This window comes from Takifugu flavidus, chromosome 18 (assembly GCF_003711565.1).
Source record: "Takifugu flavidus isolate HTHZ2018 chromosome 18, ASM371156v2, whole genome shotgun sequence".
NCBI lineage: Eukaryota > Metazoa > Chordata > Actinopteri > Tetraodontiformes > Tetraodontidae > Takifugu > Takifugu flavidus.
Window position 1 is genome coordinate 4591875 of NC_079537.1, and position 18863 is coordinate 4610737.

The 18863-nt window shown below is 46.1% G+C and overlaps 2 protein-coding genes across 4 annotated transcripts; one reads left to right on the forward strand and one right to left on the reverse strand.

The window, feature by feature from the left end:
* The first annotated feature begins 596 nt into the window (after positions 1-596).
* On the forward strand, positions 597-5559 carry rabep2 (rabaptin, RAB GTPase binding effector protein 2). Of its 2 annotated transcripts, XM_057014634.1 has the most exons (13): positions 597-780; positions 1590-1745; positions 2155-2237; positions 2314-2474; positions 2547-2676; positions 2756-2851; positions 3006-3104; positions 3350-3460; positions 3636-3714; positions 3823-3834; positions 4013-4167; positions 4250-4366; positions 4443-5559. In XM_057014634.1, the coding sequence occupies exons 1-13, from the start codon at positions 756-758 to the stop codon at positions 4545-4547; spliced, it is 1329 nt and encodes a 442-aa protein (XP_056870614.1). In that variant the 5' UTR covers positions 597-755; the 3' UTR covers positions 4548-5559. The 2 variants fall into 2 exon arrangements, with proteins under 2 accessions (XP_056870614.1, XP_056870613.1); XM_057014633.1 differs by having other exon boundaries at positions 2314-2676.
* atp2a1 (ATPase sarcoplasmic/endoplasmic reticulum Ca2+ transporting 1) lies at positions 5209-18287 on the reverse strand. 2 transcript variants are annotated; one of them, XM_057014632.1, is made up of 26 exons: positions 18138-18287; positions 17881-18017; positions 17060-17077; positions 16768-16850; positions 14740-14844; positions 13699-13837; positions 13042-13122; positions 12892-12977; positions 12504-12659; positions 12279-12420; positions 11139-11305; positions 10927-11015; positions 10742-10844; positions 10529-10660; positions 9604-9729; positions 9200-9418; positions 8975-9086; positions 8672-8895; positions 8363-8583; positions 8061-8263; positions 7898-7983; positions 7663-7796; positions 7299-7416; positions 7092-7209; positions 6746-6790; positions 5328-5495 (listed from the first exon to the last, which is right to left on the reverse strand). In XM_057014632.1, the coding sequence occupies exons 2-25, from the start codon at positions 17996-17998 to the stop codon at positions 6786-6788; spliced, it is 2985 nt and encodes a 994-aa protein (XP_056870612.1). In that variant the 5' UTR covers positions 17999-18017; positions 18138-18287; the 3' UTR covers positions 5328-5495; positions 6746-6785. The 2 variants fall into 2 exon arrangements, with proteins under 2 accessions (XP_056870611.1, XP_056870612.1); XM_057014631.1 differs by lacking the exon at positions 6746-6790 and having other exon boundaries at positions 5209-5495.
* Positions 18288-18863: the final 576 nt, after the last annotated feature.

Genomic DNA, 18863 nt, shown 5'->3' on the forward strand with positions numbered 1-18863 from the left:
TCAACACTGCAGTTATTTTTATTTCCTTATATAGAATTTATTTTAATTCTTGAATGGCTGAATGTCATCACGAGAGCTTGGAAAGGTTTAAGCGACTTTTCCCACTGGTTTGCAAAAGACTGCATCCATGCCGTGAGGAATTAAAACCATCTACATCTGAAAACCAATAATGATCTTTAATTTTCAGAAAAATTGGTAGTAACCTCAACCATGGAAGAGCAACAATGAACGAAGGGATTTATTAGGAATTATACTCCATTTTTTTAATGATAATCCAATCCACCAATTTAAGCGTATCCTTGCTTACCATTGTTGTCCACATTGATTCGTTGTGCATTTAAACCAGAGTAAAACGATTAGAATGTCAGTCTTTGAATTTTGCAATTTTATCTGCAAAGAGTCAATAATGACCTCCAGGGGTCACCTTTCAGTGATCTGAGTGTATATTTCCGGGTAAAAGATGCAACGCGTAAAAGAAAAAAAAAAAGACTGTTTCGTCTGCCGTTTTTTAAAGAAGCGAATTTAAACGCAGCACGGAAACAGACGGTGTCACGTGGTGAGAAAGGCATTCGTGAACAGGAAGCAGGTTGACGTGATTTCCGGTGGCTCAGACCGGGGAAAGTTGTTTCCTGAAGTTGACACTGCGCTGCCCATTTGTGCACCAAAGCTCTGCCAAAAAATGTCAAAATTAAAACGCTTTTCGTACGAGGAATTTTAAGCCTTGATTCTCAGGTGGTTCCATTACTGCAGCGAAGATGAGTTCTCCGGGTGAAGAAACAGGTACGAACACAACGGTGTTAAAACTTTAATCTGCAACACGTCCAGACATCCGCCCCGGAACGCTGCTGCCAGATTGCTCGTAATTGTATTAAACCTCACAATTGAAAGGTTTTCCTTCATTGTGAGTGATATCGGCTGATGTCAGAGTCCAAAGTGCTCAGATAACGGCCTCTGTTAGCATCGAATTCAATAGTAGAACAGGCGGTGCTAGCTGCGAGCTAACCCTTCAACTCAGGTTTAATTCGACATTGTTTCAGGGTTGCTGTTTTTTTTAATTACTTCACCTGAATATGTAGTGACACTTGGTTATCTGGTTGGTTTAGGGCTATTTGAGGTAATTTAGTGGAAAATTATTGTTTAAATAAGCCATAATTACGGGCAGTCGGAGTAGGGATCTCTAAAGATGTCTAACATCTGTATAGACTGAAAGGTCTAGTAATTTTTTTTTTTTTTTAAAAGACACAAAAACTTGTCTTAGTTTAAAAAAAAAAAAAAAAAAAAAAAAAAAGCAGCACTGCTTTTGTTTTAATGTCAGTAAGACACAAACATGTTTGTAAAACCAAAGCATTTGTATTTGTTTGCTTGGTGTTATAATTCCATAGGATTCAAATGCTTGACACTTAGTGCCTGTTTTAATTCAAGCAAGACAATTATAATAATTGTAATATGACATTTCTTTCCTTTCTTTGTCCAATAAAATGTCCTGTGTTTATATGTTGCTGAATGAAAATATTACATTTTCTCCACTGTCGCGACGACTTAACACAAAGTCCTTGTGAAGTAATTTCAAGTAATCTGTTCTTTTCCAGAGACAGAAGTGCAGGCCCAGCTAGCCAAGTACCGAGCACAGGTCGAGCACTGGCAGGGTGTGGCGACGATCTGTGAGCTAAGCAAACAGGAGGAACTGGCAGAGCTGCAAAAACAATGTGATCAAGAGATCCAGTCTCTGCAGGAGGCTCTCAGAGGTGTGTGTCAGTGCATTTTACCATCATTCCTTCTGTCCTGACACAGGATGCTCGGATGCTGATATCGGGTGCTGAAATTACATTGGTAATCCTACAAATACAATTATGCAAATTGTAAGTTTTGGAACATTTAAAAAAAATATATAATGGTTCCACTAACTTAAGCTTTTATAGAAAGTGTTCTTGTAATTGTTGGAATTACAGTATATGTTGTAACAAAGGAAAAATCTAAATAGACTTGGCTTTTGTCCACATCTCTAGCTACAATCAGGATCCACTATGCATAAATGAGGGGACAATTATATGCTACCTTTGATATTTATTATAGTCTGGAAGGGTAAAACACCACACTGGGTAAAAAGAAAGTTCATAGACTTACAGTCTTAATCTATTTTTCATGTCTTCACAGAAACGGCAGAGCAGTACGAGGCCAGGATCGCTGTTCTTCAGTCTCAAATTGTGGAGCGGAGGAAGTCCAGTGGGCAGAACTTGGTCAGTGTTTTCTAAGAGGCTCTTTCTTGTTTTGGACTGAATTCTGACATTTTTACTTTTTACATTATACCTTCAGGTCAGTGAAAGGAAAACCAGGCGAGACGGAGATGCTGCCAGTGAGGGATCTCCAACAAGCGCCGGCAACCACCAGTCAGAGGATGAGGACGCGGCGTCTGTGGGGAGGAGAGGGGACCTCGAGGCGGTGGACGGAGAGGGGCCTCCGTTTACCTCGGATGGGTATTTTTCACTGAGGCACTACGATTCGGCCTCGATGTCCTCCTTCTCCTTAGACACGCCCTCTCTGCCCAGAAAGCTCCACTCTCAGGAAGACACAGATTCTCTGGTTTCTACCGGAACTCTGGTGCCTGAAGCCATTTACCTGCCACCAGCTGGGCACCGACTGGTTACGCACAGCGACTGGGATGCACTAAATACACAGGTACGGATTCAAACATTAATCTGTTTCTCTAAACATTTTATTTAGTGACATTTCATCACTGAAACATTGAATATTGTAGGTGTCAGAGCTGCGTGGGGAGGTGAGTCGCCTGGAAGCTGTGAAGGAGCAGCTGGAGAAAGAACTGGACACACAGACCAACCAAACACACAAGCAGGTGAGCAAGACAGTATAAAGAAACTTTTAACACCAAAAGAGCAGCTTGTTGTCACAGTTTTAACGTACTGTTAGATGTTTAAGAGCAGCAGTGCAAGGGCTCAGTAGAATCACTTGAAATTCAATCATCAGTTATCCCCATTGTGTGTTTCTAGGTATCAGCGCTCCAGGATCAGATCCAGAACTCAGAAGCACTCCTCCAGGACTTGCAGAAATCTTTCAGCCAGTCACAGAACTCGGTGCAGAGTCGACTGGTGAGCGACTGTAACACTCTTTCGGCAGTGTGGTGGTGCATGAGTCTAGTTTTGTGTTGCTATTTAAATTTCACACATGGAAGTAGATGTTCATTATGTCTAAATCTCATAAAACCTTAAACATGTTTCTGGTATCAGAATTGACAGGTCGGTAGTGCTTGTTCGTGTCAGCTGACATTAACACCGTAAATGTGTCAACGCTTTCATCAACACGAGTTAAGCAATCATTCCTTCTGTGGGTCCAGACGCAGTTGTCCTTATCCCAGAGGAAGATGTGCTGCGAGCTGTCAAAACTGAAGGGAGAGGAGGTGGAGGAAGAGGCAGCAGACGCCAGGTCATCGTTCTCAGCACTACAGGTACACTTCCTGTTCTACTCCTTCATGTCTGTTAAATTGTCTGTTTCCATGACAGCTTTGGGGCTGAGCTCCAAACATATCTCTGATTAACTGTTAGTATTGTGAAATGTATAAGAGGTGTCGTGACTTCTGCTTGAACGTGTCTCTGTACTGACGGTTCCATTGTAACCTGCAGGGGGCGCACTGTGAGGAGCGTCTTCGCATCGAAATCGTCCACTTGAGGGAGCAGCTGGACACCCGGACGGAGGAGAACGGTCAGTAGACTCAGTGACTGTTTGGAGAAGAGATTTGAAGATGTGGCTGAGGTGTTAATTTAATTTTTCTCACCTTTTTTTGCTCCCATCTACGCCTGCTTTCATCAGATGTTTTACAAGGTGAGCAAAAGATTAGTTTACATTATCTATTCACTTGATGATTCTTGTGTTATTTCAGCATAACCAACAATAGTGGTAATTTGAATTCACTGTAATTTACCTTTGAAATGTAATTATATCATCCAGGGTGCAGATGTTAAATGAAGACTTACGCAGTGCCGTTTAATTCTGTGTCTAGTGCAATTTTCCAGCCTGAAAACAGAAACTGAGAGGATCCAGGCTCAGAAGGACCAGTTACAGGCTGAACTGCTGGCCAGCCGCACAGAACTGGACGGCCTGCGGGTGGCGCTGTCTCACTTGCAGAACACCAACAAAGCCCTCACCAGTGACAAAGTAAATCCAGTTTCTTTGGTTTTTATTCATTGAGTCAACAGTGGTGGGAGGGGAAATAACCGAAGCGGTCTCTGAATGTCAGGCGAGCCTGCATCAACAGTGCCTGGAGCTGCGCAGCCAAGTGATCAGCCTGCGTTCCCAGGTCGACACCAGTCAGACGGTACAGAGGGACTTCGTTCAGCTCTCCCAGTCACTGCAGGTAGCTGAGCAGATCCAAAAGATCAAAGCGATATTAGGCCGCCCTCCTCCTGAGCTGCTTCCTTCTTCCCCTTCAGGTTAGGCTCGAGTTAATTCGACAGGCCGAAAGTTTTGAGCAAGTGAAGGAAATTCTGGAAGAGAGAGTCGGCGAGGCCGGATCCTCGTCTGCGGACCACGCGTGAGCTTCAGAGTTACGCCGGAACCAAATCGAATGGGACCAAATGGGACCAAATAAGTCCAACTCACCTTGACTGTTGGATCCAGTGATTTGACAGATGTTGTCATTGATTATTCACTCTTGGTATAAAACTCTTCCTTCCTACACAATGATCGGTGAAGGCTTTGGACCCTGACAACACATCTGTCCTTTAATCCAATGACTGTAAATCCTGCTGCTAATACATTTCTAAATGTATTTTGTAGGTAAATTTGAAATGACTGACTTACAAAACACTCAATAGTATCAGGACCAACTACCATGGCTACTCCTGTGAGGAAGGACCTGTAGCAAATGAATCCCAGTGCAATATTGAACTACACACACGAAGTGCAGCCAGGTTATTTTTAGCCGGCAGTGGAAATAAGTCGTTAATACTTATTACAGTTGCACACACTTGCTTTTAGACTTTATTGTGCAGGAGAAAAGAAGTAAAAGTCAATGAAGAAATGTGAATGACTGTGAAAGGTATTGTGTTAAATGCATTTTTCCTCTTTTCAAGAGTTCTTGCATCAATTATCCACTCTGGTGTTTGATACTTCCTATTTGTCTTATCCAGAAATAAATGCAGTCGTTTCCAACGTGGGCTAATGACTCTCCGGCTGCATGTCCAAAGAACCAGAATCTTACCATTTTTTAAGATTTATATTTATTCTTTAAGAACAGAATAAACAGAATAGCTTTAATATCTCTCACCTATATATTAACTTCAGTACATACACAGAAAAAAAATATATTTTGCAGCTTGTTTTTTTTTTTTGAGTATGACCAGATGGCTTAAGTGTTTTATTCACGCCACTTGATGTTGTGATCGTGGCCACGGTCGGCTCCCCTTCAGCGGGAGCACGGTTTCTCCATCCCATTTCACAGCTTTGCTCCAGCCACTTTGTTGGGCTCCAGTTCTAGACTTTACCTGAATGGAAGAAAAGGTGTCGGTTAGTTTTCAAACATCCAAACAAATAAATACTTTTATATAATGGGGGAGTTTTGGTATATTTTTTTTTACAAACATATTCCTATTGTTATCTTGGCAGCGATGCAACCAGCCTGTTTCTCTACAAACTACACTTTTCAGCCACCTTTAACATTTTTTGAGTGTAATTTGTCACAGTGTGAATATAAACATGTTAAATCAATACGTAATTTTTACATGTGTGTAAATTTAACAAGAACTATTTAACCATTAGCACTCCTAGCAGAAAATCCCATGTTCTCAGTGCAAGTTGGAGTCAAATAATTTCTTTTTGCGACTTTCAGATTAAAATAATACCAGGATATTATAGGAAACACTGCTAACATTTTGTACTCTAATCATTGAAGGTAACCAGTGGTGGCAGTCAGATTTCCTTATCTCTGATAGCACCAGATGAACAGTTTGCAGGATGCATGTTTGACACAACTTCCTGACATCCTGGACAAACTCCTGATCTATTTTGGCGTGATCACAGGTAGATGCCTCAGTTAAGGGTCCATTCATGCTAAACTGAGGCTAAATTCCAAATCCCATACCGAAGCAACTTCATGCATTATGCAGACCTGGGATGCTTTGACCCACTTGCAGAGGATTGTGGGTATTCAAATTTGGTTCTAATGCTGTAAGGCAGCCTTGCACTATAAACAATAACGGGGCACCTCGCAGAAAGCTATTAATGTTAGTGTTAGTGTTTGAAAGCAGCATGACATATGTCTTCAAGTTGCACGTCACAAATGTGAAGACAATGTGGTTAGCAGGGAGAGAAATATTAGCTGGTCATCAAGTGGCGGTCATCTTGGATTGTGCATAATCACAGCATGACTTCTGAATACACATACAGTTCCATCCCAATCTTTTGTCCAGTTTCCTGGAAATTTAACATTATCCAGCAACGATCTTCTTAGAATGTTTGCAAAAAATGCATTATGACATAAATACCAGGAAAAAGTCAATATGCACTTATTGAAAAGGCGCTTTAAGATTTTAGAGTACAACAAAACTCAAACTAAAAACATCGGCATGATGCACATTTTTAGAAAATGCTGTACAACTCTGCAGAGGTGCACAATGTATGCATGTAACATACATTTTCCCCTTTGACAGAGTACTTTCAACATGTCAAAGACTCAGTGCAGGAGTCTGGAGACGGGCAAGATGCACAGAGCTTCGGTCTTTGGCTCAGTGTATACCTTGTTTTGTTACAGGGGTTTGGAGGAGGGGGAAACAGGTTTAGGCTGCATTGTCAGAGAGGAAAGAGTTGGGGGGGAAAGAGCCGAGAGATTAGAGGGTAATTAAAACTGTCAGAGAAAAATAAGAGAAGAGTTAAGACATGTTAAAAATAACAGATTTATCAACTGGAACTTGATTACTTCAGACATTTCTTTTATCGTTCATAAGAGAAAAATTTCATGTGGAAATGTTAAAGGAAGAGGATGATGTTTAGGATGAACAGAGGTCCTTTTATTAATATTACATGTTTGCATTGCAAGTATTATGATACTGATGCAAAGTTAGCCCCCCTAACGCTGAGCTCACCTTCCAGATATGTGCGAGCCACAAACTTCAGCACCTCGTCGATGAGGATGACGGGGAAGGAGAGCTTCAGCACCATCATCCACTGTTCTGTGTTTAGATGAGTGAGCTTGAAGATCATCTGTGGGCGAGACGAGCACCCGCGTTACTGCTGTCAGAGCACCAGCGAACCTTCGCCGCAGCTCCGTCGGCAATTTCAGCGAGACTTACGGGCAGGGGGTCCACGTAGATGATCATGAAATGAAGGGACATGGAGAGGGTCATGGCACCCACCAGCCAGCAGTTGCTCCAGGGGGGCATGCGCACCAGAGACTGGTTCTCAGACAAGCTGGAGGGGGACACGTCAGTCGAGGCTAAAATTAGGCAAATTTTGAAAAGAAAATGTCTGGAAATGGTGAAAGCTTTGAGCTCCTCTAATGGGGGATTTAAAGGGTTGTTCAGTCTGAATTCTCCTGTAAAAACTTAAGAATCCAGCAGCAACGCAGCTGTTTTCCCTCTTATTGGTGGTGTTATTGTGAGTGTTCTAGTGTGAGTTGCTTGGGTGATTCCTTCTAAAATGACACATCGGTCAGACCTGTTCAAAGCGTTGCACATCTCTATGGTGACCAGGACAGAGAGGGCCATCGTCATCGGGGGGGACGACTCGAACACCTCACAGCGGATCTCGGCAAAGTCCTCGTTGTCCTCGCTGCACTGCATGAAGTGCGACTGATGAGAGGGAGACACAGAAAAAGGGTTTAACGCCCCGAGGCTCTGAGGTGGTAAAGCAGGCGTCTGCTGAGGTGAGGTGGGTGAGAACAGGAGCTGACCAGCTGATGGAAGGAGACCTGTGGGCCCTCATCACAGTAGAGGAACCACCAGGCTGCAGCCGCCACAGTCGCAGCACCGACGTAACCTAGTGGAGAGGCTCAGGTTATCAAACTGAAATCGTTTTCCATGCAAGATCACCAGGGACTTAAAACCTAGACCTGCCTCCAATGGCCAAATATCTGAAAAAGAGCCAGCCAGAGATGAGGGGCTCCTTAGGGGAGCGAGGAGCTTTGCCCATGATGTCCAGGTCAGGAGGGTTGAAGCCCAGAGCGGTGGCAGGCAGACCGTCTGTCACGAGGTTGACCCACAGCAGCTGGACGGGGATCAGAGCCTCAGGCAGACCCAGAGCAGCAGTCAGGAAAATACTGAGGGAGGGACGACATTTGTTTTGACTCGCATTTAACGCGACGTCATAAAATCTGCGACCGAATCGCGTTGGAGCGGAACTGTCGTCAGGCACTCACCAGACCACCTCGCCCACGTTGGAGGAGATGAGGTAGCGGATGAACTGCTTCATGTTGTTGTAAATAGCTCTGCCCTCCTCAACGGCGGAGACAATGGAGGAGAAGTTGTCGTCAGCGAGGACCATCTCAGAGGCCGACTTGGCAACGGCAGTGCCAGAGCCCATGGCGATGCCAATCTCCGCCTTTTTCAAGGCGGGGGCATCGTTTACTCCGTCACCAGTCTAGTCAGGACAGAGCGTTAGGCGTCAGCATGACTAAAGCGTGTTAAAATCCCTGTCAAAGTATCTACAGTGTTTTTTTTATCCTCACCATGGCCGTAATCTCGTCAAAGCCTTGCAGGAACTCAACAATCTTGGACTTGTGGGATGGTTCCACTCTGGCGAAGCAGCAGGCCTTTCGGACAGCGATCTTCTGATCGTAAGGAGAGAGGTCATCGAACTCACGACCCGTGAAGGCCTTGCTGGTGACATCCTCATCCTCCCCGAAGATGCCAATGCGACGACAGATGGCCACCGCAGTGCCTTTGTTGTCACCTGTAAGTGGGGAAATAAATGTTTAAAGCGACGCTGCTGGATTTTCTATTCTTAAAACAAAACTAGAACCTGCACCGACCAGTGATCATGATAACGCGGATCCCAGCAGCCCTGCACAGTTGGATGGAACCCATCACCTCCTTACGAGGGGGGTCGAGCATACCAACACAGCCCACAAAGGTCAAGTCGGTCTTAACAGCAAGTGAAAGCAAATGGTTTAGTGACCTTGCTCAAACTTTTTAATAATAAAGCACAAACTACTGCAAGGGAGATGCTGTGTGATGGATTGGCATCACTCACTCACCTCATATTCGCCAAACTTGGTGGAATCTTCTAGGTTCATCTCCTCTTTCCTCAGAGGTGTGTCGCAAGTGGCCAGAGCCAGACAACGCAGCGTGTCGCGTCCAGTACCCCACTCCTTGATAACTCCCATGATGTGGTCTTTCACAGGTCCAGTGAGAGGGACGCGTGCGGTGCCCACACGAATGTATGCACAGCGGTCAATGACGCCCTCTGGAGCACCCTGATGATGTAATCAGCATAGAGTAGCTTGTGAAGAGAGACTGCCATGCAAACTGGAAGACAATCTTAGGTCATTCCTTAACATTGCAGTCATTCAAACTGCTAAATTAGGTGCATTAGTTCCTCCTCCTGTGTCTGTTGCAATGGCAGGAGACCTGACACCAGCATACTGGGTCACGTGCTCACCTTGACAAACATCTTGCTTCCCACAGGAGCTTTGGCTGACTTGGAAGGAGAGCAGTACACTGACATGGACTTCCTGTCTCTGGAGAATTCCAGGGTGAACTCCTTCCTCATCAGCTGCTTGATCACCTTGAAGAATGAAAATGGGGAGAAATTTTGAGTTTATCACCCACAAATGCATCATCGACTCAATGTTAGATACTCTGTTTTAGTGTTATCAGTCAAATAGGAGGTTTTTTTGTCCAGCTAAATTTGCTAGCCTATAAATGTTCACCCGACATTAAAAATTAGTTAGTGTAAATCTTGAGCTAAATAAAGAAGAGATCAATTTAATAGTAAATGGTCACCCTCAGCTGCTGGAAAGCTGAGGCTGAGAACGGATATTAATGAGTCTTGCTTTAGTTGAAAGCTTTTGAAAGATCCTTTTATAGTTTCTTTCAGCTAATAATCATAGCCATGATAAATTATGGCATGTTCTATTATCTGTTATTTTTAAGATCTAATTTCACCTTTTAATTGGCTTTGCCTTTTAAAGCTATTTGAAGCTTTAGCTTTAGCATTAGCCCATATGGGTTAAAACCTTAAAAAAAAACTTCACTCAGAATTCTGCCATGTGTACACATGTGTTTATATACTGTTTGAGCATATTATAGGGCTGTTGTGTGTGAAAACATTCTCTTTCATGTTGGAGTGATTTATGTCTCCCTGCATCCCCTGTGCGTCTGCCTCTCTGATGGACAGGACTGTCCGTCTTCCCCTTCTCTAGATCCGCTCCTTAAACATCTCCCTACTTGGCATTGCATATTTTTAGACTCTGAGCAATATTCCCTCCAAGTATGAAATCAGTCAGATGAGACGTTGTTGAGAAAATCAAAGGGGAGAGTTAGGTAACACGCTATGTGGTGGGATGAGATTTTCGTGGACTTACAGAACAGCAAGCGTTGGCCCTCTCCACCTTGGAAAGGCCGCGCACTTCGGTGTTGAACACATTCATTTTCTCCACCAAACAGCACAGGGCAGTTTCTGTGGCTTCACCAACCTTCTCATAAATACCCTTCGACTGTGTGGAGTTCAGGCAAAGAGGAAATTACAGAACAGCACACTTTGAGGTCCGATACCATGTTTTCAGTGATCCGCAAACCTCATTGTAGTCCAGAGAAGAGTCGTTGCAAAGAGCGCAGATGGTAGCTAGCTCAACCAGTCCGTCATACTGTCCACACTTGACGGACATGTTGTGCTTTGTACTGGAAGAAAACCACACAGGCTCGATCTGTACATGGATGGTTTTGGAAGCCCATAACATGGATCTGATGTCGCCGCACTTACACTTCTCCCTCAGGAGTGTACTTTGAGCCAGAGATGTCAAACTGGGCAAGGGAAATGCTGTCGCCGTCCACTTTGTCGATGATGAACATCTGGTGGCCAAAAAAAGAGAGGATTTATCGGCAAATGTTCTCCCTTTGGTGTCCGGAGGGACTCGGACATTCAGAATACATGTTAGCGTATTTAGCGCTTCACATCTGTGATGGAGAGCCTACCTTAGTTACACACATCTGATTGGTGGTGAGGGTGCCGGTCTTGTCAGAGCAGATGACTGAAGTGCAGCCCAGAGTCTCCACAGAGGGCAGACTCCTGACAATGGCATTTTTCTTGGCCATGCGACGGGTTCCCAGGGCCAGGCAGGTGGTGATGACAGCGGGCAGGCCTGCGATATGGGGACGGGGATTAGGCAGAGAGCCCCCGGATGAAAAATACAGTCATTACAAAGACGACATCTGGAATATGGACAAATATCAAATGTTCGGCCATCGTTGCGGTTAGGCCCGTAATGATTTGGACAGTTGCAACTTCTGTTTCGTGTCATTTGTGTGGATCTAAAATGAGACAAGATGTGACTTAGATGTAAGAATAGATCACTGGCCTTAAGAATTAAGGCAGTTTTTCCAACACTCAGAGTATTTGGACAATTGACGGTCATGTTTTTGTGCACTGTTCCTGTTCGCAGTCGTCTGTATCATAGAGGCCTTCAAGGCTAGAGTGGAAGCCAAATGGGGCAGAAACCAGAGGTGCCACCCAAAAATGACTTCAAGGATTAAAAGAGTCCGATTCTCTTTCACCCTAGCAAAAAAAAAAAAATCTTTGATGTTTGTCTGCTCACCCACCAGCTTTTATATTTGCCTAAACAAACAAAAAAACAACATGACCTCAGGGATTTGCCTAGCTTACAAATGTGGTGTCTCTAGAGAGCCTTTAACACTTCAGCTGGAGCCCACCCAAGCCCCCTCTGAGGTATTCATACAGGAGGGGCTTTGGGGAGGGGGCAAAGCATTTCGTCTGACCTGTGTTTGGATTCTTGGCACCAGAAAAGGCCTGGCCCTCGTCCAGATGAATGACATTAGGGTGGCATCTGCGTTTGCAGATGATGTTGTGCTTTTTGGCACCACTGGAGCCCGAACTGGCACCACGTGCTGCCCACTGCGGGACAGCATGGCACACCGGCCAAGATCAACTGAAACGGCCAAAGGTTGCTGCGCTTTGGTGCTCGCGGATTTTATTATTGGGCACTTTTGAGAGAAAAAGTCTGGTGTTCATATGAAATTTGAGTTTTGAGAGTAAAAGAAGCTGTCAGGATTCCACCTCCTCGACAACATCATCGCCATCTGGGGTGGGGTGGTTACCTTCGGGGATGGCCGCCACTGCGAGAGCCACAGCAATCTTAAAGTAGTAGATGGCGCCGCGTATCCAGGAGCCTCCGTGGACGGGGTCGTTGAAATGTCCGATGTTGATGATCCACACAGCCACACAGATGAGAGAGATAACCTGGACCATCACATGTGGTTTTTTAACATACGAGCTGAGTCAGAGTATTTTAGAGAGCCGGGCTGCTTGGCTGCCGAGCGCACCTTGGAAAGCTGTTCTCCGAACTCATCCAGCTTCTGCTGCAGAGGAGTTTTCTCCTGCTCAGTCGCGGCCATCTGGTCCCGAATCTTACCGATCTCAGTTGAGACGCCCGTGGCGATGACGACACCGGTGGCTTTTCCGGCAGCGATGTTTGTGCCCTATGGTTTTAAAAATGGAAGAAAACAGGCAAACTTTGATTAAACTGTTGCAATTACAAGATTACATGCATGACTGGTGTGTACTGCACCAGTCTGATCAAAAGGTCACCATACAGAGGTGCTTCTACTAAGCTTGTCAGGCTAAATCAAGCAAAATCATCTTTAAATAAACATTACATTGTAATATAACTATAATATAACTAATAATATAACTATAACTGAACAGACTCACAGAGAACAGCATATTTTTCTTGTCCTGGTTGACGGCTCGGAGGTCGGGGACAGCATCGGTGTGCTTGATCACAGAGACGGACTCACCTGCGTGACAGTTTTTCATGAGGCGGCGGTCATAAAAGGAAGCGCCGTCATTTTTGACGCCTACCAGTGAGAATGGACTGGTCCACACGCAGGGTTGTGGATTTGATGGAGATGATTCTGATGTCAGCTGGCACTTTGTCACCAACTAGCGTGCACACAGACAGAAAGGGGTTGTCTCATTAATGCAGGATTATAACGCTGACAGAGCCCAGCCTGAGTGCAGCGCCACAGCAGGACGGCTGCGTGAGAAGATATGAGACGGGAAGGTCGATTGACTGGTTTTAGCGGTCTGGGTGGATCGTGTTGTTGTTGAAAACTGAGACCAGTCAGACAGACAGAGACCTTGGGGAGATCATGAATTGAAGTGAACAGGTGTAGAGCAAACAGAGGGAGAGCGAGGCAGACATAGGAGGGATTCTGACTGTCGATATTAAGGTTATTTATACTCCGAAGTTTCTTCCCTCAGCAGGTTCTGTTAGCTGTCATGCAACTCCTCCTCATTCAGCATCATTGGACTCTATTCTGAATCTAAAAGCCCAATCCCAAGAGTTTAAGAACTTTGCTCCTACTCTGTTCTGTCCTGTTTCAAGTAGTTCAGTAATGTAGCTGTGACCTCTGACCCGGAACATGAGGGCACCGTTGCTTACGCATGTTTATGCTTTTTTCAGAATTGACTGTAAGCCTGAGCGCACTGTCTGTTGTGTCTGTTAATAAATCTTACCAGAAACCTCCACCACGTCGCCAGGAACAATCTCCCTGGCCTTGATTCTCTGCACGCTCTTCCTGTCAGCTCGGTACACCTTCCCCATCTCAGGCTCGTACTCCTTCAGAGCCTCGATGGCGCTCTCTGCGTTGCGCTCCTGCGGCAGAAACGCACACACGGTCACTGCTAATTGCCATTTTTGACAACTTTTGCAGGTCAGGGGTCCTCCTCTCGCCACAACGGGGCAAAACAATTAGCCGTAAAGTCGGTCGAAGCTGCTTCGTTAGCGACATGGCGTGAGTAATGGGATGTAAGTGACTGTTTGTAAATGAGGTCTTAAGTGAAGACCACACGTGTTGGCCATGTGAACCGTCCGTCTCGACAGGCTGTCCAGTTCAGCTCGCCGTTCGGCTCGGTCTGTGGTTTTCTTCCAAGGCTGCCCTCAACTGCCTCAAAGTGTAAAGCCCAACTTATGCCAGCTGCCCCCTCCCCCTCCCTCTCCCCTGACCCCGGACCCCCATGTGTGAATCCTTGTGCATAGTTTCCAAATGACTGTTGCAGTGTTGATATGAACCATAACACACAGACACGCACACACGAGTCTGCGGTAACCCGATCGGCCCCCTCTGTATTTTTACTGCGGCGCGCACGCCGTGGATTGTAACAAAGCAGGAGGCTGCCGGAGCCTTCAAGGCAGGATGGGTCGCGGTCTGTCTTTGCTCGCCCCCTCCTCTCTGTCTTCCACTCACCCTCACTGGCTTAACCCCTCAACCTTTTCACCTAACGTTTGACGTCAGGCCTCTCTTTCTGGACTGCCTTGAACTCTGAGTCCTCTGCAGCTTCTCGGGAAGAGGCACGTTCTCACTGTAAAGGACACAGGGTGCCACCCGAACGGGCCAGCGTCGTGCATGATTTATCACGTGTGACTGTTGCTAAGTATAAGGCTCTATTTAGGTGTGTGTAAAAGATGGTGTTCCTGGACAGGTATGTGTCCTTGTGATCACAATTGTCCCTTCATGTGTGCAGCCTGTGTGTGTGTGTGTGTGTGTGTGTCCTGACCTGCCACACTCCGACGACAGCATTTGCTATGAGGATGAGGAGGATGACGAAGGGCTCTACGAAGGCTGTGACGGTTTCCTCGCCTTCCTCGAACATGGCCAGCACCTGACACACAGAAAAGTATTTCCTTTAAGTTAAAACAACATTTTCGCACCCTTGTTCCTCCTGTGTTTAAATATCTCCCATTTTTATACTAATTCTTTATTTATCTTTATATCAATGACCAAAGTTTCTGTTCAACACTATGGGAATAAAGTTGAATGGAACTGAATTGTTGCTTGAGTCCAACAAGCATCAGTGGCAAAGAAAAACTCGCTTTTAGAGAAAGGCTGAGAGGAGGACCCTCCTGCCGATGGCAGGGTCTTTGTCCAGTACAAAAACTGTTCTCATGGTTTCACGCACCGGAGATAAACACGAAACGGTCACGGCTGGTTGCAATTTACGACGGTCGTGATAGGATCAACTGTCATTTGACTGTGTGGTCTCGCCACATGTGACTCTCTTTCCTATAGTGGCCCACGTGCGTGCTCCTGTGATGGTTACTGACACGGGCCTGTTTCGGAAAGGCTTTGTGTTGATATTGACACAGATTAGCTGCGGACCAGTAAAGCGCGGAGCCGACCGCAGAGGGAGGAAGTTTCCTCCTGTGCTTGATGCATTTTACCCAGCTGGTCATCAGCAGGAGGGCCCCCCTACATGAGCCTGGTCCTGCTCAAGGTTTCTTCCTGTTAAAGGGGAGTTTTTCCTTGCCACAGTTGTTTGTTGGGGGTCAGGCCCTGGGATTCTGGAAAGCGCCTAGAAACAATTTTGATTGTAACAGACGCTATATAAATAAAGATTGAATGATGGATTCTACTGTTTTTCTTATTGCAACGCTCCGCTGTGGTTCTGATTTGGGCTTGCTGTCGCTCTGGCCTGACCTCGCTGCTCTACCTCAGACAAAATCGGTGTTGCAGCCAAGAGTCCGGGCCTGTCGGCACACTGCTGCCGCGGGAACATTCACGAGTATGAATAGAGCGATGGCACACAGAATTTAGTGTCCCCCTTCCCCCACCTTGGAAACCATATACCACTGTGGATATATCGCTATCATTTCACTGAAACAATCATGACTATTGTGTAACCCAACCCCCCCCCATCACCCCCCTTCTTTCTGTCTTTCACTCTCTCCTCCTTTCTTCACACCGTCCCCTCTTTCTTCAGTCAACGACCTTCGCCCAAGGATACGCTCTCTCATTTGGCTCGAGACTTTCTTAAAATAAAGCTAGCGCCATTTCGAACGCGCACACAGGCTGCCTCCTCTTTGTCTCTCTCTTACTCGCTCACACAAACACACACACACACACACACACACACACACACACACACACGCACCCTTCTCCCGGTTTAATCCATCCGCACACAGCCGCCAGGCCTTCTAAGGCCATAGTGACAGCTGTACAGGAGAGAGATGGAGGATTAAGACAATGTGTCCAGCCAGCCCCCCCACCCGCATCAAACTGTTCGGTGAAGGTGTAGGTTGGGGGGGGGTGGGATTCCTTGTGCAAATGAGAGTCAGGACTTTGCTCCAACTGTGATTTAATAACTCGGTGATGTATGCATTCCCTTCGCTGGCCCGAGTGTTGGAGTTCCCTTCGTGCTCTCGCATCACCGTCAGATTCTTGCTCGCTGCCTAACGTGTACTTTTATAATTGGCAGTGTTATTACATAATCCTTTTACCATAAGACACGCCCCCGCCACTGGCTACTGTGTGGCGACTTTGTGGTTCGGTGAAGCGCGAACCGGACTGCAACTTCAGCTCGGGTGCAGGACGTGAAGGAGACATCTATTAGAAACAGCAACAGGCCTTCACATTCTTTCCTTAGACGCGGTTTTTTTTTATCCAAATATGGACACAGGAGATGTCTGTATCTTTCCATCTTTATCCCTAAATACACGATGACCATCTGAGGTCATCGTATGTTGTACTTATTGCAAAGTGAGTAGACTGTACTCTGCAGAGGGGGGGAAAGAGGGAGAACACTCACAAAAGAGATGCAGGCAGCCAGAAGTAAGATTCTGACTAAAAGATCCTCAAACTGTTCCATCACCAGCTCCCAGATGCTCTTTCCTGTGGATCACAATAAAAGAAATCAGTGGTCACTTCAATATTCATTTGTTATAATTGTTATTGCCCGATTGGCTGGGACAGAAGGGAAGAGCCAATGAAAATGCCCCAAATGAGCGGCTCGTCTCGCGGGATGTGAGCAGGTGTCAGTGAAGCGGAACGTGTGATTTAAATGACCACAGTTAAAAGTTTGGAGTATAAAGTGAACTTACCCTCCTCTGCTGGCAGCTCTGTGGGCAAAGAGAGACAAAAGTGTGATTGAAACAGAGCTGCACATCGATTATTCCATCATCTGCAGCGTAAATACAAACCGGTCATATTGTAACTGACGCAGCACACTCACCACCACATTACATCACCCAGACTGTAATCTAGCATCCCTAATTCCTCTGAGCGGCCAATTAGACCAGCAGCCAATTCATGACAGAAACCTGTTTGCTTTAGCAAATGACCTTTGCTGTGACCTTAACTACTCTGCTGTGCTCGTTTCACCGTTACCATCACCGCTTCACACCAATCAGCCGCAACAACCTGTTGTGAGACTAGCCGGGGTTTCCTGGATTTACATCTTTCAGGTCATTTTGAGGGCACTTTGCTTCCCTGAAGGTGGGAATGCTGTTGCTCTTGGATAAATCACCTGTGGATGAATTTGAGACTTCCGTTTGACCTTGACTTGCTTTTAAAATTAGATTGTAAAGGAAAGCTACAGAATAACCTGAAGTTCAAAACAGTCAGCTGATCTCTAGTGCACCTGCTGCACAAACACCGGCCATGTCAGACAACAGTTTTCCCGGATTAGACCGTCATTATCACACACACAGCTCTTCTGCCAACCCTTCCGACACCTCCTCCTCCTTCCTCCGCTTCCTGTTCCGTCTTGCTGACCCTCAGCAACACACGCTACTCCTTTTCTTCCAAGCTAAATCCAAGAGCTGCTCATCCTCCACCCTCCTTTCCAGCCATTCCTCCACCAATCTGCAACCTCACACGCTTCCTTCATCCATCCATCCATCTCTCCCTCTCTCGCCCTCACCGTTGAAGCCGTACTTGCTCAGGTTCTTCTTAACCTGCTCGGGCGAGAGGCCGGTGTCTTCGGTGACGCCAAAGTGGGCCAGGACATCCCCTGACTCTTTGGTGTGCGCGTTCTCCATCCTGGCAGAAACGGAGAGGCTTGGGTTCAAAGAGAGAGAGAGAGAGAAGAAACAGAAACAGTCAGATCAGATCTCAGCGGCCAAGCCGGCCTGATGCTGGAAAAACCAAAAGGCAACAGCCGAAGGTGCGTTCACCCACCACTTTCTTCAAGTGTGAGATTGGGATTAAAAACTGGGGGCCCCCCTGTGTTCACTCTCTATCCCCTCTCTCTCTCTCTCGCTCGCTCTCTCTCTGGGCTGTTGCTCTCCTCTCAGAGCCCTGGACTGACAGAAAGTGCAACCCGGCAAACTGTCCTGAAAAGTTTTATACAGTTGAAAAAGTGGTCTCATTGGTGCTTGCTCACCATGCCCTCAGCCCTCATTGGCTGAGAACATCAAAAATAGGTGGGCTGGGATAACCCTATGGGAGGAGGGAGGGGGGGGGGCCTGCACATGGGGCAACAACTGCAGCGGGGCCCACTGCCCGGCAAGCTGGAAATAAGATGTGTATAAAGTAACGTGCATGGTTGGGGTAATGAGGAGGGGCAACATGACTGTAAGGACTTTGTGAATGGAAGGTAAACGACAGAAAAGACATCACAATTTCTATGTGGATGTGCACAAGCAGTGTTTATAGGCGCCTCAAACCGGACCATCTGTTTAATCCAGCATTCGGGCTACAGAGGACGGCGTTAGACTGCTGTGCCGTCACCCTGTTCTGATGTATGGCTTCACTGAACCGTCTCCTACTGGTCCAGAACAAACCAGCTCGGCTTTGAGCAAGGATGTGGAAGTATGCCGTATAATTCCTAGATACAACATTCCCTTACAAGTCAGCACAATCTCATGGTGGCCGGGGGGGGGATCGTTTTTTTTTAGGGTGTGA